A 23566-nucleotide genomic window follows, 5' to 3' on the forward strand; every position below is an offset into this window, starting at 1 on the left:
TCAGCATCATGAGAGGATGGTACCACATATGCTAGCTCGGGAAAAATCATAACTCAAAAATTCAAAGTATGTTTTCTACTGAATGCTTTCACACCATCGTAAAGTCGAAAAATTGTGAGTCAGGGACTGTCTGTATACACTCCAGAAGGTAACTGCTTTTTTTAAACTTAATGTATCAAGTTTATTTTTCCATGTCAGTACACATAGAACAACCTTATTCTTTTTACGCTATGCCATGCTATGCTAGACATTGTACAGATGTACCGGAATTTAATTAAACCTCTGTTAATAAACATGTAGCTTAATTTTTAGCTTTTTCTATACACAGGTCTATGGAGATGTAGATTTATCATTGTGTATGGATGCAATCTTTGCTATAAGACAGATTCTTTGTAATGGAATTAATGGCCCAAAAGGAATGCATTTAAAAACCTTTCCCCACATTCTTGCCCAAACTGGGTATTTCCAATTAATCCTTTTAATTTGTGTATTGCTTAGAGGAAGGCCTTTCTCACACCTGTGTTATAACAAATTTCCCTATATTTTCTGTTACAGTATACATATATATTTTTTAATGCTGTGGTCTTTTAATTTACTGCCAAATCCAGCCTGCTGCCTGTTTTTGTGTATAAAGTCTTATTGGAACACAGCGACACCGAATGTGTACATATTGCTGACGACTGCTTTTACACCACAGGGGCAAAGCTGATATTTGTGACAGAAATTGTACGGCCCATAAAGGTGAAAATATTTACCATCTTGCCCTTTCTAGACTGTTATCCAACTAATGCCTAGAATTTATTTTATTGTTTGTTTTTGTAAGGAAAGAACTAACTTTATCAACTGACATAAAATTATCCAATGAATGGCTCATCTTTTCCCTACTGACATGAAATGCTATTTGTGTCATATAACAAACTCCCATCCATCCATGGGTGGGGTTCCTTCACACTCTATTCTGTATCATTGATCGGTTGATCAGTTGGTCTTTTCCTGCACAAATACTACACTCTTCACTTCTTTAGTTTTATGTTTTTCCCATAGTTTTATACTTAAAATTTTTATGTTTGGTAGGGTAAGTCCTTTTTCAAAAGGAGTTTTTATATTCTTTTTGTTTTTTCTTTCATATGAATTTTAGAATCGCTTATAAAGATCTCAATGGGGTTTGTAACCAGTATTTCATTGACTTTAATTTGGGAGAAAATTGAAATCTTTACAATATTCTATAACAGTGACCATTTCCTCATGGTCTCATCTATATTAAATATTATTATCGTTTTTCATCTTTGCCAATTGATAGTTGAATTGAGGTTTTTATTTTTTTAAGAAGATGTTGGGGGTAGGAGTTTATTAATTTATTTTTTGCTGTGTCGGGTCTTCGTTTCTGTGCGAGGGCTTTCTCTAGTTGTGGCAAGCGGGGGCCACTCTTCATCGCGGTGCGCGGGCCTCTCACTATCGCGGCCTCTCTTGGTGCGGAGCACAGGCTCCAGACGCGCAGGCTCAGTAGTTGTGGCTCACGGGCCTAGTTGCATGGGCACGGGCCGCGGCATGTGGGATCCTCCCAGACCAGGGCTCGAACCCGTGTACCCTGCGTTAGCAGGCAGATTCTCAGCCACTGCGCCACCAGGGAAGCCCTGAATTGAGGTTTTATTCTAATAAATTAATAATACATAAAAATTGGTATTTTTACCTTATTGTGAATTTTCCTCAGCTTCTTCTTACAGTATGTTAAGATGGGGCATTGCTCTGTAACCGATACAGGTGAAAGACAGGAATTTTACTACATCGCTGGTAGTGCTGATTCCTATGCCCTAGAAAACAGTTTAAGCTATTGGTCAGTTGAAAGACATTGATCCCTAAACATAAGCTCTTTAGCAAACATCCTCCCTATTGACTCAACATTGCTGCTCCGAAAGGCTCCACCATTTCCTGCTGCCTAAATGAATTTTTAATCAGCTCCATGCAGAGTGAACAAGCACAAACAATCGCACAATCTCCCTCCTTCTGTAGGCCAGGCCCTCCAAGCGCAGCAAAGAGCGGCCGCATTCACGCCAAGTAACAGCCCTGCTTCCCGTTCTCTCACCTGGGTTCACCATCAGCCTCAGCAGGGCCGGAGTGCCTCAGGTTGGTCCCCGGTAAAGGTCTCTGGGATGGAGATTTGCAGGCAGGACGTTCTGAACTTGGGGAGTGCGCTTGTGGTTGGACAGAGGGAAGCACCATACAGTCACCTCAAAGGCTTCCACCTGGAGTTCCGCAGCTGGAACGGCTCTTCAGAATTATCCCAAGTTAGGGCGAGGGGGCTGGGCTTTATATCTATCTGCTGAGAGGTCGTGGGCGGGGCGAGGCGGGGTGGGCGGGGGAGGTAGGACCTTGGGCTAAACAGCTCTCCCCAGCTGAGGATAATTCTCATTGAGCAATTCAGCTGAGCTCCAGTATTCGCCAAATCTCCTAGGAAATTGAGTGCCTCGGTCCTGAAGGGGGGATGTGGGCACACAGCACAGCCTCCACTACAGGGCCTTCTTGACTTTCCCTGTACCTCTCAGCTTTTTTTCCCGAGCTGAGAGCTCAAACACCTTCAAGTACACTGCTCAGCTTTGGTATTTAACCTTTCACGCAGAACTCTCATGTCACACGTAGATAACATTTCCTTTCTTCCAAGCACATCACCCGAATTCACAAGCCAAATATCAGGGAACATGGCTGCAAAATTATGTTTCTACCAAGACCCTCAAATGTATTATTCAAATAAATTAGAAAAAAATTTTCACATTTTTAAAAAAAAGAAAACCTTATGTAATCCACGAACTAACATTACATCATGTTCCCTTGGCACTTTTTACCTATAGTATATGAAAAACTTACAGATTACAAGGGCATTTTGCAATGAGTCAAAAAATGGATTGTAAAATTACTCACGTGTTCTTCAGTAATAACTACCTCCATAAAAATAGTGACTATCATTTGTATAGTGCTTCAGTGTTTACAAAGTACTTTCGTATCAACAACTTGCTGAGTCTTATCGGAGGCAGGAATTATTATGAAGACTCTGAGGCTTGGAGAGGTGAGGTAAGCCATGCCTCTGTCCAGAGCTGGAGGATGCTGGGAGTCTGGTGTGTCTCCAGAGCCCTCCTTCCTCCCCTTCCTCAACCCTCGTCTCCCCAGCTCCACCACACCCTCACCTGGTCCAGGCTCCACGCTCATTCTCTGTTGATACGCTGTAAACACCCACACTCCCCAACCAAGATCTTCTCTCCCTGGGAAGGACCTGTGTCCTCCTTCATCTTTCTCTACTTATCTTTATTGAAACCTGCTCTCAGCTGGCTGTCCCTGGGAAAGGGACTCATAATCTATTTCATACCAAGCTACTAATGCCCAGCAATGGTGAGTAAACTGCTTTCTCCACCCATCCCCAGTTATATATTATCCCCAGGTATCTGTATGTATGCTGATTATCATTATATTATATCATCATTATATATGATATACAATATATATATATACCCTCAGGTGTATCTGCATTTTAACAAGATCATATTGTAGTGGATATGGAACAAGTTAATGAGGAAGATATTCTGGAGAGAGAGGATCTTTCCAACTGCCTGCCCCCACCCCATTCATGTTATTTTACTGCTCTGTTGATGAACATCACTCATGTAGAGCACTGGACTTGGTGTCAAAAGAATTGAATTTGAGTCCCTGCTCTTGGGTAGGTACTTAACTTTGCCCACCTTGACCTCCTCGCCATCTAAGTGAGAATAGGAATTGATGTTTCACTTTTCAGGGTGACTGGGGGGACCAACAAAAATCTCAGTATTATAGCAGTTTTGTTAAACTCTGTGGCTAGAGGAACTTGTAGTTGGAGATGGTCCAAGGGTGATGCCAAGAATTCACTGCCCCACGGGCCTCACACCACTGTCCACCCAGGAGGTTCCCCTGGTGCACACGAGCTACACAGCAGAACTAATATCAGCTGATCCTGGTGACCAACTCTTCCCTATATGTAGAGTGGTCATTACATGTTTTACTTTGACTTGTCCTTGAATGTGTGACAAGGCTCATATCATTGAAGGCATTTCTCCCCACAGCAATCCATTTTTTAAATGCAATCCCTGCCATGAATGGTGTTTTGTGACACTGGGGGAGGGGAAGGTGAGTACTTTCCAGAACAAAGAAGGTAGGAAAAAAAGGTGTGGGGGGATATGACATAGGGACCCTTTTGCCAGGGAGAGAGCAAAATATAGATGAGGTGATACTAGGGTTCAGATGCTGCTGCTCTTTGCGGCTAAGTGTGTATGGCGATGGGGATTGGGGGTGGGGTGAGATTCTAGAAAGTCCAGAGAAAGTGAAGAGGTTAATCGGCTGTCCTTCTCAAACACAGGTGTCCAGAGTAGGAGAGAAGAGGTAATCTGGAATATTTAGGGGACGGGGGGATAGGACAGTCCCCCCGTGCTTCCCTGTGTTGAGTGCAACACGGAAGGGATCTTGAAGTTCTTAGGCCACAGGGAAGGCGGCTGAGCATGCTGGCTGGGACTCAAGGGCTAAGGTGGAGGCAAAGCAACCCTCTAGCAGAAGGCTGAGAACGGGCTGTTTGAGCTGCCTGCTGGGATTCACAGCCAGGCCTCAGTGGAGAGGCACATGGTAAGAGGCAAGTGAAGGTTCAGTCAGACAGGACTCAGTGTGCTTGGGCCACCCTGAGAGAGGAGATCACAGGTTATTCCAGCCTAGAACACTTCAAGAGAGGACTCAGTGAGGGCGGAGGCCACTGTGGCCCACACATCAGTGGAAATAAATTACAGCTGCTTTAGGGGCAAGGAAAAGTCCCCAGAGATGGGTGGCACTTGGGCCAAGAGTCCTTACTCCAATGCCAAGCTTCTCCTTGCACTTAGATTGTATCTCAGAAGGAAGAAGGGGAACCTCTGAAGGAGGGAAACAGTCCAGATGGGGAGTTCAAAATTTAAATTGATTATCTATCTAAAACGAGGCAGAGGAGATTCAACTATGTTCCATTGGCAAGTTTAACTCTCCTCACCATCAATGGGAAAGAGGCATTGCAAGGAAATTTAGGTCCTTGGAATGCAGAATTTCCCACTTTTGCTTTTTTTTTTTTTTTTACATCTGAGACACAGTACATGCCTCAAATGGATTTCTTTACTATAGATGAGAAAAGCAGCCTACCTTTAACATTCTGGCAAATCCCAACCTTAGAAAATACAACATTAATAATGCAGAAGATCATTTTTAGTTCTCTAGTATAAGCAGTTTCTCTATAGTAACTTCACTGTATTCCTTGAGGATGTAATTATTATCCATCATCTTGTTATGAATAGCCAACAACCAAGTCTGCAAGGGACTGATGCCAGGAACAAGATTTGACAACTCCCAACAAGCTAATGATTTCTAAGTCCTTCCATCCCTTGACCATTGTGGAATCTGACAGAGATGTTGTCAGTGTGACAGGAGGCTAGGGAGGTGTCTGTCTTCCCAGTTACTGCCTCCCTTCACTCCTTAACAGCTGAGATGTGAGGAAGTAAAGGCTACACAAGGGGAAGCGTCCTACAGCTATACATAGGCTTCCACATGGAAGTCATTATTCTTTGATAAGGTCACATTCAACAGGAGTTTAAAGCAATGACCCCACTCAGATCTTCTAAATAGAGTGACAGTCAGCTGTCTTAGAGAGATTCCATAATCTGAGACTCAGAGGCTGTGAACCTTCAATGCACTGGGTGCTGGGAGTGATGGACAAGTCAGGGTTTGCATCTTTATTGACCTTTTCCCCCCAATTGGATCCTTAAAGGCCAGATTGACTCTGCATCTAAATTAGCTGCTGAAATCCCTTTTTGTCAAATCATCTCTAATTAATGATATGGCAATACACACACCTATTCTTTCTGTCTGGGTGGGGGGCAGGGAACTACAATTTATTGAGTACTCACCATTTGCCAGGTATTTTGCCAAGTATTTTACGCATTCCTTCATTTAATTCTAAAGATTAGGCACTGTTGGTATTAATTATTTTTTCAGAGGCTGAAACGGAGAGATTGTGGCTTGCTCAAGGTCATTCAGATAGTAAAGGATGGAGCAGGAATGTAACTGCCTGTTCTGTCCTCTACTTCTTTAGTAGGAGCTCATTTTCTCACTACTCTGTAGTTTCCTTAACTATTTGTGGTATAAATTTAAGTGCATCTTTCTTTCTCTTTGATGACAGCCTTCCTGATACACTAGTCTAAGTATTTGTATAACTCTTTCTCACATGTGTTCCAAGGAATGGCTGCCCTTTTGTGCACACATAAAACATAGCAGTGAGTAGACCATTAGCAAGTGTGAGACCTAGTTCAGTAAAAGTCAAGTACTAAGATGATGCAGACAAACTAGGAATGCTGAACCAAACACATAATTTAAAAAATGCGAAACAATGCTTACAAAAAAGGGAGAACTATCCAGATACCAGAAATAAAAAGGAAACTAAAAAGCAAAGATCTAAGCAACCGTGCTTATGCCTCATCCTCTTTAAGATGACATTGGGAGTAAGTTCAAGGAATGCAGAAGGTTTCGTTTCAGTAGATGCGGCCCTCGGCCCAAGACTTCACTTGGGTGGAACTGAGATTTCAGCATAAATGCAGGATCCTCAAATAGCTGTTTATTGCAGATATAACAGAGAATGAAAGGATGGAATAGGAAAAAACGATGCCCACTGGCTTAGCTTGCCTGCCAATGCCTAGGCTCTGGATGGGAAAAAAAGTCTCTACAGGAAACTAAAACCTTAAATTGAACATCTTGTGGGTTGAAGAGTTAAATTTATACTAATCCCGTAATCCAGGATCCACCAAGCTAAGAAATTAACATAAAATGGTCGGTGATTCACCTGGCAGGTGCAAACACAAAGCCATCCTGAAGGAACATTGCCCCAAACCAAGTTGTATGGAGCTTCTGTAGGGAATGGGGAATAAAAAAGAGGAGTAGGGGTAAGAAAATCCAACACACTGGGGCAGTAGGGCCTCTCTAGGACTTGAAATACAAACCAGCAATTTGACAGGGTACATAACACAGATATATTTAAAATAATTTAAATAATTAGGAACATAAAAGTGAATCAAGGTCTTAAGAGAAGAATAAGTGGCTATGAAAAAATTCAAAATAACAAAATAGAAATTCTAAGAATAATAATTTAAAACTACAGTCATTAAAATGAAAACTCAGTGGATGGTTAAGTAGCAGACTAGACTTGCTGAAGGGAAAGTTAGAAGCAAGAAAACAGATTTGAAGAAATTATCCAGAATATACAGCACAGATAAATAAATAGAGGGGAACTAGTAAAGAGCTTTAAAATTTTGGAACACAGAATAAAAGGTTTATTCAATAGAATTTCAAGAACAAAAGAATATAGAAAATAAGAGAAAGGCAATATTTAAAGAGATAGTGTCTGTGAGTTGATAAAAGACCTAAATCCTTAGATTTAAAAGCACAACAAATCCCTGAAAGGATAAATAAAATCTCACATCTTAACACATCAGTGTGAAATTTCAGACCACCATGACAAAGAAAAATTCTTAAAAGCAACCATAGAGAAAATGATAGATTATCTACAGAAGAAAAGCAATTTGAAATAGTACAGATTTCTGAAAATCAACAAGGAGGCTAAGAGTCAGTGGAATGCTAGCTTTAGAGTATTGAGAAAAAATAACTGGAGGTGTAGAATACTATGTCCAGCTAAAGTAAAATAAAGATATTTTCAGGAAAAGACTGAAAGAATTTATAATTTCAAGACCCTATAGAAAGACCCTATAGATAGATAAACAAACTACGGAAGGATATACTTTAGGAAGAAGGAAATTGAACACAGAAAGAAGAAATACATTGAAAGTAGCAACAGTAAACAAAAAAATAAACATGGATAAATATAAATAACCACTGACTACATAAAATAACAGAAATAATAATGTTTAGTTTGGGAGGACAAACAAGCAAAATGGCCAGAGAAGGTTATTGGAGTTGAGCTCATTCTAATGTCCTTATTTTGTTCAGAAGAAGGATAGAAAATATAATAGGCAAACTGGTAGAGGAAAAAAGAAGAAGGAAATGACTTATTCCATAGAAGGCAAGAAACAAAAAAAAAGAAGTAAAGAAAAAGTATGGTAAACAGAACAAAATAAGATGGTAGAAATAAATCTAAATCAATAATCATAGTAAATGTAAATAGTCTAAACTTGCTAGTCAAAAGAGCTTACTATTTACTTTTTTTGAATACTATATTATGAATACTACATTTTGTTGTAAGAGCTACAAGAAGAACTTGAAGGCTCAGAAAGGTTGAAGGTAAATGGATGGAAGAAGATAAGTAAATACCAATGTTTGGAAAGCTAGTGTAGCTGTATTAGTACTATACATGCTAGACTTTTAGACAAAATGCATTTAGGGAATAGAGGGGGGTCATTGCATAATGGTGAGAAAATTCAGTCTTTCCTGACTCCATGGTCCAGCTCAGCAGTTCTCCATGCTGCCTGCCCCTTATGACCATAGTGATTATATAAAATTAAAAAGCAGAGTAGAATTTTACTGAGAGAATGATAATATAATGATTTAAAATCCCCAGAGGTAGTCAAACTGGCCTGGGTTGGAGTTCTAGCTCCAGCGCTTACCAGCTTTGTTGCCTTGTTTCATTTCACCTCTCTGTACCTCAGTTTCCTCATCTGTAAGATGTAGCCGAGCCATACTTGCATCTCATGTTTTGTATGAGGATTAAAAGAATTACAGTAAATAAAGGGCCAGTTTATAGCAGCTTCTCAACAAATGTTAGCTCTCTCATATCCTATTTCTTATCACAAAAAACAAAACCTGCAAAACTTATAACTTCAGAAGGCAAATCGCTATTTAAGATTTCAAGTTGAAATCATTTTTCTTATAAAGAGTTAACTACCCATGAAATTAAATATTTAGGCATTCACGGAACCAATGTGCTCATAACGTTAGAAAAAGAAAGTGGCTGGTCTAGAAATTACAAGACATTCTTAATGTCTTCACAGCGGATGTTTTTTCTATCATGGGAATATTTTGAAATCACCTTTTACAGTTATCTAGAGAGAATGGTGTACTGTGAGGTCAATTAGGAAAATAGCATGAAGTTGAGTGTTTGTATTCAGGTGTGTAAACGCTGGTGGCTGGTTGAGATGCTCACTTGTAAAGTAGTTTGGCACTCAGAGCATATTTTCCCTTAAAACAAGATCACAAATAGTGATTTCTTTCCCAAGTGGGGTGACCAATTGCCCTGGTTTGCCTGAAACTGAAGGGTTTTCCAGAATGAAGGACTTTCAGTGCTAAACCTGGGAAAGCCCTGGGAAAACAAAGAATGATCAGGTACCCCACAAGTCCAACACCCCAAAACTGATCTGCCTGTGTCAGTCACAACGTTGGGAGCCCTTCGTGAGAAGCCAGCTCTGCTGAGTGCCAGAGTTTCCCCTGTTGCACTGCTGGGCTCGGCACTTGATCTCTGACAGTTGCCTGAGCCCCTGGGTACTGATGTTACTCTGGGGTCTGAGTGTGAGAGAAAAGAGAAATATCTCCTCTCTGTTACACTTTGTCATTTAGATCCCAATGCAGCCTGTCCTCTGCCTAGAATATCACTTCTTCCAAAAACATGGTACTTTTAGGTTTGTGTACTTACTCTTCTCCTGTTGTTGCCCAAACGAGTCCCTCATTTTCAGGGTGGAGGATGGGCATTAACAGAACATCAGAAGCTGTCCTATCCTCTCCACAGTCTTGAACCTCTCATCCCACCTCTCATTCATATCAGCTCAGATAATCAATGCTGACTCCGAGATGGATGGCCAATCACCACTTCCCCAGAGAGCTATCTCAGAATCCCACCGGGAGCTTGCTTGGGGACCTGCACAGCCTCTTTTCTAGGAATATAACATAGTTAATAATGACCTTGAGATCCGCATTAGTAAAGAGCAACCTACTGAACTGCCATTCACCACGGTCCACTCTTAATAACACCCCCCTCTCCCTACACACCCTCGTGGAAATGTTTTCAGCGTCTCCTGTTCTTTCACAGCACTTGCTTTATGTTTCTGTTTAAACCTTGATCATGATCTGCCTTGTAGTGCAGTCGCTTAAGCATATGTCTATCTCCTTCATAAATTGCAGGTCTTTAAGAGCAGAGAAACTGTCTCACTCATCTTTAGACAACTCTTAGAACCTTGCAGAGTGCCTGTCGCAGAGAGACTATTCAGTAAATATCTCAGGAACTGATAAGATCCTCTGGACTTCAGAAACTCATCAGGGATCAGCTGGCTCCATTATAACTTGGTCAATAATTCAGTCTATTAGGAGGAATGACTATATTAAATTTGTTCTGCCAACATTGCTTATTCTTGCATTGAAATTCACAGACTGCTAAATTGAAATTTAGCAGGTCACTGTGGTGTGAAAAGACTTGTCAGTGACAGAGAAGATGAAGAAATCACAGTAAATAAAATTCAAATTATTCTAGGTAAACTTTAATTGAAAAAATCATTTGAACGATGCTGTTCTCTCTAGTAGGTAATACTCAAATAGTAAGGTGTTACTGAGTGAGCAGAAAGGGTAGAATATACTTTGATATTCTACTCAAAGGTTCTCATTTCAACGTTAAATTGCCTTATAATATCATAGTATAGCAGCCAAATTAATGGGTCAAGTCAGACTTCAAATAAATACACTGAACAAATCAAGTTTCAAACTCAATTAACTTCTAGGAAAAAGAAGAATTCTGAAATTAGGACTAGATGGGAGGAATCTGTGTCTTGTAGATAAAACATTTTTTTAAAGGCTCAAATCCTTTACAAGTTTAAATATGAAAATAATCTGCCTAAGGACAAATTAGAGTCACCCCAAAGTAGAGTCAATACATTAGTAAGATGTGTTATATGCCAATATGACATACTTGTAATATGTCAACACATTAGCAATGTTAAGTGTTAAAAAATTGCGAGAACTCCAAAATTATCATTAAACTCAAAGCCAGGGAAAAATTTGTAGTGACCTAGAGGTATTTCAGAGAATCTGGGGACCACAATATTCAAGGTTGAAATAAAAGTTCTTTTTGAAGTTGATACTAAAGGTAATTTAAGATGACTCGAACTTCTAAGATGATTAGAAATTAGTCTATTGACCAACAACTCTGAGAGCATCAGGAAGCTGTGATTAAATAAACTCCTGTACTTTTGTCAAGGCCCTGCATAAATGGTACCTACACCTCCTGAAAGGATGACAGAGAATCCTTTGAGGTTGTTCACCAAACATCCCATTGGTGCTGGCTCCTCTGGGATCACTCCCAATCCTCACAATCAACTGCAGGCTGCACTGTCCCTCACTGCACACCTACTATGTGTCAGGCAACCAGGCAGCTACTATCCGCGCCGTCACCCTGCTCCCGTGATTGCAAAGCGTTTCAATCCTGCAGCATCAGAACAAGTTTAAATAGATAACTCTTACTCAGCACATTAAAAAATGAGCCTGGATGACATACAATTAATCATACGTTATTCCACTCCGATTTTAAAAAGAGAAAAACATTCTGTGTGATTTCACTCTGTGATAATTTTTCTAATAGGCAGAAGAAAAGGCAATCATTTAGTTGTGACACTATCATAATCCTCCAACCCATGAAACACAATAAAAGAATATTCCACTGAAACATCTCACTCGAAAGGCTGTGTTCTTTTATGATGATGGAAAATGTATCTGATGACATCGTAACTGATTCCAATGTTCTGCATAGAGGAGAAAAAACATATTCCGTTGTATACACAGTAATAAGTAACCATCTAAGCATAACGCATGTGTATTAGAAAGAGGGGAACAATTATCTACCCTCACGTTTGCTTTCCTGCCATCAGGGCACGAGGAGGCTGTGTGTGGGCCTACCTTCGGACAGCCACCTTTGCTTAGTGGGAAGAAGATTCATACCATGGTGTGGAAGTCCCAAACAAGTGCTGACCTTTCCTTCTCTTTATATCTGCTCCTCTGTCCAGACCCTTATCTGGCAGGGGAAAGAGGCTGGAAGGCGTTCAGGCAGCTAAAATATTGCAAAAGAGATAGCGCGGTGCCTCCTTCCTGAATTAGGGAGTGGAACCAACCCTAAAAAACAGTTATTCTCTGAACTTGTAAGTTTGTCCCTAAGATCATGACTAAGAACTCTCAGGCTGAGAAGCTGAGTCCTGATTTGGCCAAATGAATACTATTGTTAGAGGGGCTGGTTTTCCCCCAGAGCCAAGTCTATAGGAAGAACAGGTGGGACTTGAGGGGAGGGAATGCCTGGGAGAAAAGGGTTGGGGGTGGCCATGGGACTCGACTTCAGCCCACATTGGATTCTCCCTTTAGAATAGTAACCCAGTGGTCCAAGCCTAGCACACAATTACAAAGACTAGGAATCAAGAATAATTAAAAACTCCTCAAAATACGTCTTGCTCTCTCATACCTGCAGATCCTCTTACACCCTTCATCTGGCAGTTGGTGCTCTGCCTTCGAACCTCCACTCAAGCACCGGTAGCTCCAGCAAGTTTGGCCTGCCTCCTCCAGTCTCACCAGCCTGGGGTGGGTGCCCCTTCATGGCTCCTGTAACACCTCCTGCCCACCTCCTGTTAGAGAGGGCGGAGGTATCTCTTCCCCTGAAACAGTGGATCACAGCTTTGAGCGTATTGAATTCAAAGGACTTAAGTTTTAGTCTTGGCCAGTAGAGGCTTCTGGCTGTTCCTCCTGTGTTCTCTTTTACTATCTCCCCCTGCATGGAATGAAGCTGCTATCCTGATTGATTCTTGAGACCACATTGCACTGTGGGCAGGGATTTTTTTTTTTTTTTTTTTTTTTGGCTGTACGCGGGCCTCTCACTGTTGTGAACTCTCCCGTTGCGGAGTGCAGGCTCCGGACGCGTAGGCTCAGCGGCCATGGCTCATGGGCCCAGCCGCTCCGCGGCATGTGGGATCTTCCCAGACCGGGGCACGAACCCGCATCCCCTGCATCGGCAGGCGGACTCTCAACCACTGCGCCACCAGGGAAGCCCAATGGGCAGGGATATTGTCCAGAAGGTAACACGCATTCACGAGCGTCCCTTCTCTTCCCCCCTCTGCTGCTGGACGTGGCAGGCTGCCTCTTCCTGTCTGTGTGCTGTTTGCGTAAGTGGATTTGTGAGACTGCCACACACCTCACTATTCCTGCCGCTCCCCACCAGGGTGCTGAGGTTTGGTATGGGGGCTGGGCTACCCTAGAGGTTCAGGCCTCAGCCAGGTGCTCTGATTCAGCTTAGGGCAGCCCTGTCTTTGGCTTCATTGGATACTTGCCCATCTGGTACTTTGTTCTCCATTTGCCAATTGATTGTTAAATCTATAGCTCCTTTGTCAGGAAACTGCAAAGGGAGGCATGATGAGTGGAAAGGAGGCCCCTAACATCCCCAAACTCTAACACTCCCATCTCTGTACTTCCAACGATGCACTAATTATCTGTCTCCCTCATTGGAGGGCAAATTCCCTGAGAAACTATTACTGATCTTTGTATGCCCAGTGCTTAGTGCAATGTCCAACAGGTATTAGGTGCTCGAAAAATGCTAAGTGTGTGAATGGATGAATGGATGAGTGAGTTTGGCCATTCTTGGACCTGCTTCACTGATCCGACCCTGGCCACTCTGCAAGCTGATCCACCTCTGTGTCGAGCTCAGCTGGTCACCTCACCCAGAATGTCCTCAATCCCAGCTCAACATTCATGTTCTCTTTGAAGACCTTTCTAGCTAATTCTACCCACACTCATTTCCATTTCTAAATGCCTTTTGTACGGTTTAGTACTTTGTTATTCTCTAATTTGTTTTAAGTGTGCCACGATTATGTTGTTAACAAGGTTATATATGACCTAGTCTTGACTTACTTCTTCCACGAGACATCATCGGGCAGGGGAAAGTTTCAAATTAGAGCAGCTGCTGTCAAATCCCCCTAACCTGAATGCAGTGGGGAAAGTCACTTACTTTCCCTGGGCCTCAGTTTCCTCACTTGTGAAAATGGCGGGAATAATCCTCTGCTTGAATGTGTCATGAGCACTGAAAGGATCAAAATGAAAACACAATGGCGCCTACAAAAACACATACACAATTTATACCTCTTAGAATGTTGAATAAAGCTAGGATCAGACGAGAGCTTCATAAATTCTCATACATTTACTTGATAATGACTATGTTGCTCACAGGCATTTCGTTAACGAAGGTTGAATTATTCTGACTGTAACTCTCGCAAGGATTATCATTATTATTTGCAATGATATATGGGTGGTTTGGTGCCTTTAAACTCATTCCAAGAAGGGTTATCAGGCTGAAAATGTTTCAGAAGTACGACTACGGAATCTCTTGGAATGCAGTTGTGCGATTTTTTTTTTTTTTTTACCATTATTGTATTTCTTAAAGTGAATTTCTGTTTCTCAGGGATGTCTTAGTCCACTCGGGCTGCTATCACAAATTATCATAGACTGAGTGGCTTAAAAACCACACAAATTTATTGCTCACAGTTCTGGAGGTTGGAAAGCCCAAGATCAAGCACCAGCAGATTTGTTGTCTGGTGAGAGCTTGCTTCCTGGTTCATAGCCAGCATCATCCTGCTATGTCCTCATATGATGAAAGGGATGAGGGACCTCTTTGGTTCCTTTCATAAGGGCACTGGAGAAACATCAGAATGCTTTATAAACAAAGAATATTTTGTATACCATACAATTCCCTAAGTCATGGTGCATATAGGGTTTTTGTAAGCAGTTTTAAGACATCACATATAAATATTTGTGCATATTTTTTACGGTGTGGTTCAAAGTACAAATATAGGATGAGGCCCATTTTCTTTGATTTAGAAATTACACATAAGAATCTAATACTAAGCCTATGCAAATAAGTACGTGGAGGGAGTATAATAAGTGAAGGAGAGGGGAAGTTTAATAACCTTTAGCTAAATTAATTCTCATACCCCATGTTGTGTGAAAAGGTAATCATCCTGCTCAGTGTGTTTCTGTTTATGACGCAAATTCTCGGGGTGGTGGCCTAAGTGAATGTGTAGATCTGAGCTGTCTGATGTGGTAGCCACTGGAAACACGTGGCTATTTAAGATACACTAAAATGTAAAACTCCGCTCCTTATTTGCACTCCCTACATTCAAGTGCTCAAAAGCCAATGTACCTAGTGACTACTGTATTCAACAGAGGACATACAGGACATTTTGCAGAAAGTTCCTTCAGACATCAGTCCTTTCTGCTGACAGCCTAGGCTAACAAGGTTAGCAAGAATTCCATATGAATGGGGGAAAAAGTTCAGCAAATTGTTAGAAATTAGCATTGCCCTGCTCTGTTTCCAAATATGTCTGTTGTTCACACACACCCACACACACACACCCCACAGCTGTGTCTTGGTTGTCATAAATCATATCTTTATATCTTCCATAGGCACTGTTTTAATATTGGTGAAACAAACCTTGAATCTGCTACTTGAGGGAGACTGTGATTTCATGAATAACTTCAGATAATTCTTACTACTGCAACAGCAGATTTTGCATTGAGGAGCATACACTTTTGAATGCGTGGTACTTTATTTAAACACACATATATACAATGTCGACAAAAGGAAATTCTGCAGAGGTGAGCAAAGGGGCTGCATGCATTAGGAGGACCGGCAGACTCTAGTTTTACAGGATGAAATAGGGGTTGAAAAATAGGCAAAGACCGGAGAGCAAGTGTCATTTCCCATCACCACATAGAAGGGTCTTCCAGCCTGTCAAACACAAGAAGCAAAGCACGTAAGAGAAGCTTCCCAACTTCCTGGGAGCCTTGCAAGAGTGAGACATTCAGTTCTGAACTGAAAGATGATCAGAAGCTGTTGAAAAGTCTGCTGTTGACATTCTAAATAGGAGGCCATGTAGAATATCAGAGCGGGAGACAGTGGTATAATGGACAGAGACCCAGTTGAGTAGTTTTCATGCATGTTACTGAGAGTCTCAGGCAAATCTCAGAGGGAGTATTTAAAAGGCTCTGTATTTATCAAAGTAGCCAAAGAACCCTGCAATATTTCTGAAGATCAAAACTATAGGAATCACATGAAACTGTAAAAAAAACTTACTGTTATTCAACTCTGAATATGCTTCCTGTATTTTCCTGCAAGGCTTTTTATGTAGTAAGGTAACATTTATTAGACTATAAAGAACCCTTTTAAATAAAGTAGCATTCACAGGCAACTTCAAGGCTGTCAAGTTTTGTCTCCTTCTAAGTACACATGATTGAGGCTGTCAATCAGAGTACAATTAACTCTATTTCATGCACCAACCGTGGGATGCTTGGCCACAAAACAAAGAGCAGAAGCAAGACAGTAAGTCGGTCTGGATGATTATATATTTCTAACCCTAAGTAGATATAGCATATCCTAAACTTTTTACGGTGGCAAACATCATATGCCTATCAATGAAACATTAAAAAGTATGTATTGCTTAGTATGTGAAAACCACCCTTATGAGTTTTCCACCTGCTTCCCTTGCATTTGATGTTCAAGTCTTGGCTGGTACCGCCAGGGACAAGAGCACTGGAGTTTTATTTCAGTCCAAATTGGTGTTTCCTTCAGAGAGAACAAACCTGACAACTCTAGACTTGCACCTTCACCCTGGCTGGCCATTTCACAGGAGAACAGAGGGAGGGTGGGAGGGGAGGCGGGTGGCTCAGAGGGTCGTCGGCTCATCCTCTAGGGAGAACCCAATGAAGAGTGACAACCAGTCACACGTGCTGAGCAAGTGTTCTAGTGACCTCTTCTGGGGAACTTGGTTCTTGATGTTGTAGAGCTCTGGGTTTAAGGCGGACTAGCTAGCACAGAACTGGATAAACCATATGCCATGTGATCTTACTGGTGGGTAGGGGCAGGGGGCCTGGGACAGGAGAGTCAGTTATGGAAACGGAGGAGGACCAGGCATCTTTTCACTCACAGTCTTCGCTCAGGAGGACCCCAGCCCAATGTCTGACACCTAGATATTAGAGGGCACCCTTCCTAAGGCAGGTCCACACGCCAAGAAAGCCCCAAGGCTCCAGACAAGCCCCAAGAATAATGTCATTCTTGTTCATTCATTGAATGTGATAAATTATGATGTGACATCAGTTGAACTAAAACATGTCAAAAAGTAAGCAGGAGTACCCCTCGATTTATCTACAGCTTCGTGTAAAACCAGGAAGACTGGAGTGACAACCAGAAGGGGCATTTCCTAGGATGTGTAGATCCTCCACCTAGGGTATAACAACTAAAGATGACCTCAGCCAAAGATGGAGAGTTGGTCATTTCAATGTAGAGATGGGCTGCTTACCCTATGCTTCCACAATCTAAGCCAGTGAGAAATTCTCTATAGAGTAATTTCTGAAGTTAAAGTCACTCATATTTAAAATTTCAAAGGAGCATCAAATAATTTGAGCCAGAAAGTATTACCCCACAGCAGTTTAGAGATTTGCAAATGAGTATGTGAAGAGAAAGGTCCTCCCTGCTCTGTTCCCCATCCCTCTTTCTGTCCAAATCCTACCTGGTCTAGAAGACCCCATTCCAAACGCCTCCTCCCAGCAGTCCTCTCTGATTTCCCTCTCCCGGGTACCTGAACTCTGCAATAATGTCCCCACACAAGCGTTTTCATACCTAGTTCTGGGAACGTTTTCCGTGCTTTCTCTCATCAAGAGGTCTGAAATCAGTGTCTCAGGGCTAGATCGTTTTCCGTATCTAAAAGAAAAAGCGGGGTCGGGGAGAGTAAAAGTCCTTTAAAGCAAGTTTGGAGGAACCATAAAAACCTTTAGGAAAAGAAAAGATTTGTGGTATTAAATATAAAAGTTATTTTCAGTTGATCATGTGCTAACGAGTAATCTAGGTGAATGAAACATACATGATATAGAAACATCATAAATATGATTTCAAATTATATATATATATAAATTTTGCTTAAATACTTAATAGGTAACTTAGCAGATTATATAACCCAACCAAAATTCCTAGTCAAATTCTTGCCTTTTTATATTATCACAAACAATACATATGTATAGTTTTATAACTAGGTGACTGGAAATAAATTTAAATACATCGAAGTATGATTTTAAATGTTTCCATAATTAGATAATTGGCTTACAGTTCTGATGATATACATCAGTTTAAATCAAAGAGACCAGATGATATTTCAGAAACAGGTCTATGAAAAACTCATCAGACTGAAGTTCTAGACTCACCTGTGTCTCTGAATCTCAGTTCTCCCATTTGTAAAAATAAAATCATAACTCCTGCTTAGATTAGAGTCTTGATGAATATCCAATGTAAGTCACAATGCTTTGAAAGTGAGAGAGCGATACACAAGAATGCACATTACTGCTGTTGAAATGCACCCATTCTCACAGCTGCCAACAGATCCTGAGTCCATATTTATTTGGGGTGCCAAAAGCTAAAAGCCTGCTCTCATGCTGCGGTTTTAATCTGCCCTGAAAATAAGAAGGAATCCTTCTGGTCCATGGAAATGTTCTTGGTCTCAGCAGGATATGGACAGGGCGATATATGAATTCAAGGTTATGTTCTCCTGCCAGGGTAGTATATGCTGCTGGCTCCAGGTAAGTGAGGACATTAGTCTGTCTGTCTGTCTGTCTCTCTCACTGCTAAAGGATCTGACAAGTCTACACCAAGTTGTATTTTTTGAGGAGTCTGTTTTTCCCTTTCTTAGAAAGGGCATTGGACATCAGCAGCTGCTTTTTTCCACAAATGAAAAATAAGCCTGGCATGGATTGATTAGCTAACAGATAAAACAGTGGAACAAAGCTGATGGAGGATATATGCTAACTGCCTATTGAGCACAGTTAAATCTAAATTCTGGGGAAAGATTTCCATTATTGCTCCTTTGCTGGAACTCAAGGGATGCAAATATAAAGCCATCTCCCCTGTCCCCATCATTTGTAAGATTTCCTCAAAGATTTTCTGGAGTTGTAGTATCAGGCTGCAGACTGCTGCTTATATGTATTTATTCTGTCCATCAGTTGATTTTCCTAATGCTAAAACTCTTGGGCAACCTTAACTCATTTATCTTCATCATACTTCAGTGAATTAAAGAACTGGAGAATATTTTCTCCTATTTACCATTAGAGAACCTAAGTCTGTAACAGCAGAATTTACACAGTCAGAAAGTGGTACCCAGAGCAGCACTGATGACTGTTCTTCCATCTCTAATTAATTCTGGATTATCCTTCTTCTCCACAATGCTTTAACTTTCAAAGATAGCATCTCTAGGGAAAAGATTTTTAAACCTGACCGCATATTAGAATCACCTGGGGAGCTTTTAAAATCACTGTAAAGCCCAGCCCCGTGCCCCACCCCCCATGGGGAGATTCTGATTTAATTCACGAGTTCATTAAATATACTGATGCTGCTGTTACAGCAGCATCAGTATATTTTAAAAGCTCCCAGGTGATAACAATGAGAGACCAAGAGGGAGAAACTCTAGTCTAGGGCTGAGTTTCTCAATCTTGGCACTGTTTACATTTTGAGCGGGATAAGTCTTTGTTGTCAGGGGCTGTCCTAGGCATTGTAGGATGTTTAGCAGCTTCCCTGGCCTCTACCCACTAGATGCCAGTAGCACCTTCCCACCCCACCACTATGACAAACGAAAATGTCTCCAGACATTGCCCAGTGTCTTGGGGAGCATAAAGTCAGCCCCAGTTGAGAATCACTGACCTAGGAGACTGTATAAATAAAATGTGGTAGATCAATGCTCTAGAATAAACGATGCCACCTATGGAAGCGATGAACCAGGAGTATATGGCTTTAGAACATGAACTGAGTAGAAGAGGGGAGGAAAGAGAATGATATCACAGTACCATTTATGCCAAATTAAAACGTATGTTCACAAATGTAATTTTCAAAAATACAAACGTGCGTATGAGTGGATGTGTGCGGTGGGAAGATGATAAGAGTACAGAATGGAGGTGATGGGTGCAGATTATAAGCCTTTGAGTGTTTCTAAGATGGAACTTATATGAAGATGAGACAGAAAACTGCTTCAGGACCAACTCCTTCCCACCTAACCTGAATCTCATCCCTTTCCCTTATTTTTTCCTCATCAAGGGTGTTGAAGATCACATTGACTGCTGACAGTGGTGACAACATCCAAAGATCGATAGGAGGAGGGCTCCAATTTAATCATCACTAAAAAGGGGTTTTCATGAAATGTTCTTAGTTTCATGATCTGTAAAATGGAGATAATGATACTCACTTCAAAGCTTTGAGGTAAAGACTGAAGAAAATAATGCCTAGGAAAACATGCTGAAATACTAAAGCTTTATACAATAGTAAAGGTTTACAGCAATCATCTCTGAAAAATAAGTTTTACTGTATGCTATAATTAACAGACTAAATAACTAATAAAGGCTTTCCTAGAAGAAAAAAAACAATTTGTAAAAGTTCTTTTCTCTGGTCTGTCTGATAGCGTAAGCAAGAATTTGAAGCAATTAACTTTCTGAAAAGTCCATTAAGATATAAGACATTTTTGCTTTTCACTAATGAAAATTATCTGACTTTAGGCATCATAAACCAATACTATTTAATTCTGGCACTTTCGTATATTTCTGATTCTATATATATTGGTACTTTAAAAAAAGATTTTCAGGATGAAACAGCTTTCTGATGAAACAGAAAAAATGTTAAAAATTAAGAAATATAAATTCTCCCCACTTTGGATCCTTTCCAACTATTCCCTGAATATAGTAAAACAACAAACAAAAAAAAAACATTTTACAAAACGTAATTTAAATATGTTAAATAACATTAATCCTTGTAAAGAGCTCATTGTTTTTAGCTTATTAAGGTCATTTGATCTCAGTAATTAAAATAAGATACTGAGTGATTCAAAACTAAGATGAACCAATTTTGGAAACAAATTTTAAATCCTATGTTATTTGTAAAATATTTTAGATTTGATTTTTTGCTTAAGATCTGATGTTGAGAGTAAAATATGGCCTTTCATCTTAGCTTTCTGGGGCTTCAGAATAAAGATGAATGACAATTTCTCAGATTGCATGTAATCCCTGAATTCACCCTAGAGTGAGTACACCACTGTAAATTTCTCCTTAAAAAAGCACCAAGTGGACATTTCCTTTTCAGAACTCACCTGCTATGAAATGGGTAAAGTCTCACCATGTTACATCAACTATTTTCTTGCTAAATATCTACTTATTAGGAGCAGGATTGTCAAGTGAGGGGCTGAGACTGCAATAAAACACTGTACAGGAGGGAAAAAATAGTTCTATTTGTCTTTTCCTAAATACCGTCATTCACTTCGGTCTGGGAAGGTTGGAAAACCAGGCAATGTCTCTGGCGACTCAGCTGTTTCCTCCTTAGCTTGTGCTGTTGTTTTTCTAGATACCCTGCTCTCCCTTCTCCCTACAGCACCTCCCCGGTGCCCTCCCGACCCCTTTCACGGGGTACTTTCCTATCCAGGTTTCCAAACAGAACCCCCAACTGCTCTAAGAACAAAAAAGATAAGGGGGTGGGTGACAGGAGATGGCCAGCCACCCAGCCTGGGGAACCTGAGTTGGGGATCAGGATTTTGTAACTGTAGTTGCAGAGGGAATGTACTCAGTGCCCTGGTACTTACTGATAGCTGAGTATGTGCCCGATACTGTCCTACCCTGGGATACAAAGAAGAAAAAGAAAAGGTCCCTGTCTTTTGAAATCCCCACGATCTCCGGGTGTGCAAGCGGGACGGTCCCGGAGTCGTCTTTCTCACGTAGCCCACCTACCTTTGCCTGGTGATGAGATTGATGTAGTGTCGCAGCGCCGAGTAGTATCTGGCCAAGTCCTCCGCCGGCGCGTCCTCTCCGGGGTTGTCGGGCTTGGAGGGGTACGCCTCGGCCAGAGCGCCCAGGCACACGAGCAGGGACAGGGCGAGGGTCAGTCCGGACAGCCCCAGTCGCTTGCTACCCAGCATCTGCATACACCGAAGGGGCAGTGGAGGGGGCTTGGGGGATTCAGAGGATACACACTCCGCACCTCCTTCCTCTGGCCCCCGCGCCCATCCCGCTGCTACCACCCCTACCCCACGTCCACCCCCAGTCCGCGCTCGACCCAGTCACGCCGAGGGAAGCGGAGCGTGGCGAGCACCACCCTGCGGATTTAGGTCCAGATCTGCTCTGGCCCGGCCCCGGTGCTCCGCCCGAAAATTCTGAGCAACTTTGGTCAAGTAGCAGAGCCGAAGATCCCGCGGTGAGAGGCGCAGAGTTGGGGGAGGCGCCGGCGCCAGTTTAAAACACTTTAAAAAACAGATTAGAAGTTCCTGCCGCTGCGTGGAGGACTTATCCCTTTCCCACCCTCTTCCCCAAATCCCCTGTTAGAGGAAAGAAGTTTCTTCTTTTCTAGTTTTGGTCAGCCCGGCCGCAGGAGCTCGACAGTGATGGCTGAGAGTACTTCAGGGTGGCAGTGGGGGGTGGGGGGGTGGGGGGGGGGTGGGGGGAGAACTGCTCCCGGGCCAGTCAGTCTCAGATCGGATCCCAAGGATTCCGAGAGGCGGCAGGGAGCGCGTCTTCCGAGCTCCGGGGAGTCCTCATTCTGGGAGCGCGGCCTGGGAAAACTCCCTCCAGGCGGCGACCCTCGAGGAAACCGCCAGCTGCTCTGGGATGCGGTCGTGTTCTCCCTCTTTATCCGCCTAAAGATAACCCAAACGGGCGAGCCAGCCAGGAGGGTCGGGGAGAGGGCAGATGCACCATCAGAGGGGACAGGAAGGAGCAAGTGGAATTTAGCCGCCGAGAGCCCGGCGCGTAGGGGTTGGGGAGCGGGGCGCGACCCTCCCAGCGCCCCTGGGATCTGCAGAAGGTGAGACGGCGCCCGGGCAAGTTCACAGGCGCCCGCATTCCCTTCGCTCCCGCCAAGCAAGCGGGTCGTGGCACTCACGGTGGCTGGCGGGCTGGCGAGCGGGCGTGGCTGGGCCGCGAGTGCTGTGCAGTCCGGCTCGCCTCTCCGAGGGGTGAGAGCCGGCGGATGGGGTGTCCGGAGCAGGTCGCAACGGGCCTTTTATGGCGTTCCCTCGCCCCGGCAGGAGGGGCTTCGGGCAATCACGTTCGGTGACTCCCACCCCGCCGCTTCCCACCCCCGTTGGCGGGGGAGGGGGGAGGGGGCTAGGACCGCTGCCGCGCGAGATCGGCTCGGGGAGCCACCCACACCCGGACTCGCCCGCACCAGGCCCTGCCGGGGTGAAGGCAGCGCGCTCCGAGGGCGCTGGACCACGCCAAAGAAGTTCCTGCCCTCCCGCGGCGGCCAAACCTCGCTCTCCTTCACGCCCCACCTATTCCTGCCAGAGATAGGAGCAGCCCAGATCATCTTTGTCACCTGTCACCGTACCAACGAGCTGGGCGCCAGGGCTGGGGGTACCCGAATCCTCTACTTGGTGAAGCCTCTCCGGGATCCGTGCGGCAAGGGCGCGGACACTGCTCCAGCGCGCTTTCAGGGGGAGACTACTCGGTGCCCGGATATTCCTGCGCTTAAAGCAGGTCCGGGAGCCAGCCCGAAGTCCAGAGCTAGAGGGTCCCA

At 42.9% G+C, this 23566-nt stretch overlaps 1 protein-coding gene across 2 annotated transcripts; it reads right to left on the reverse strand.

Moving 5' to 3' along the window:
- Positions 1–14163: 14163 nt before the first annotated feature.
- On the reverse strand, positions 14164–23222 carry NPY (neuropeptide Y). 2 transcript variants are annotated; one of them, XM_032643227.1, is made up of 4 exons: positions 22931–23091; positions 21784–21971; positions 17657–17737; positions 14164–14674 (listed from the first exon to the last, which is right to left on the reverse strand). In XM_032643227.1, the coding sequence occupies exons 2-4, from the start codon at positions 21969–21971 to the stop codon at positions 14617–14619; spliced, it is 327 nt and encodes a 108-aa protein (XP_032499118.1). In that variant the 5' UTR covers positions 22931–23091; the 3' UTR covers positions 14164–14616. The 2 variants fall into 2 exon arrangements, with proteins under 2 accessions (XP_032499118.1, XP_032499119.1); XM_032643228.1 differs by lacking the exon at positions 14164–14674 and adding an exon at positions 15569–15769 and having other exon boundaries at positions 22931–23222.
- Between the last annotated feature and the right edge of the window lie 344 nt (positions 23223–23566).

The sequence above is a fragment of the Phocoena sinus genome, chromosome 9 (assembly GCF_008692025.1).
Source record: "Phocoena sinus isolate mPhoSin1 chromosome 9, mPhoSin1.pri, whole genome shotgun sequence".
Taxonomy (NCBI): Eukaryota; Metazoa; Chordata; class Mammalia; order Artiodactyla; family Phocoenidae; genus Phocoena; species Phocoena sinus.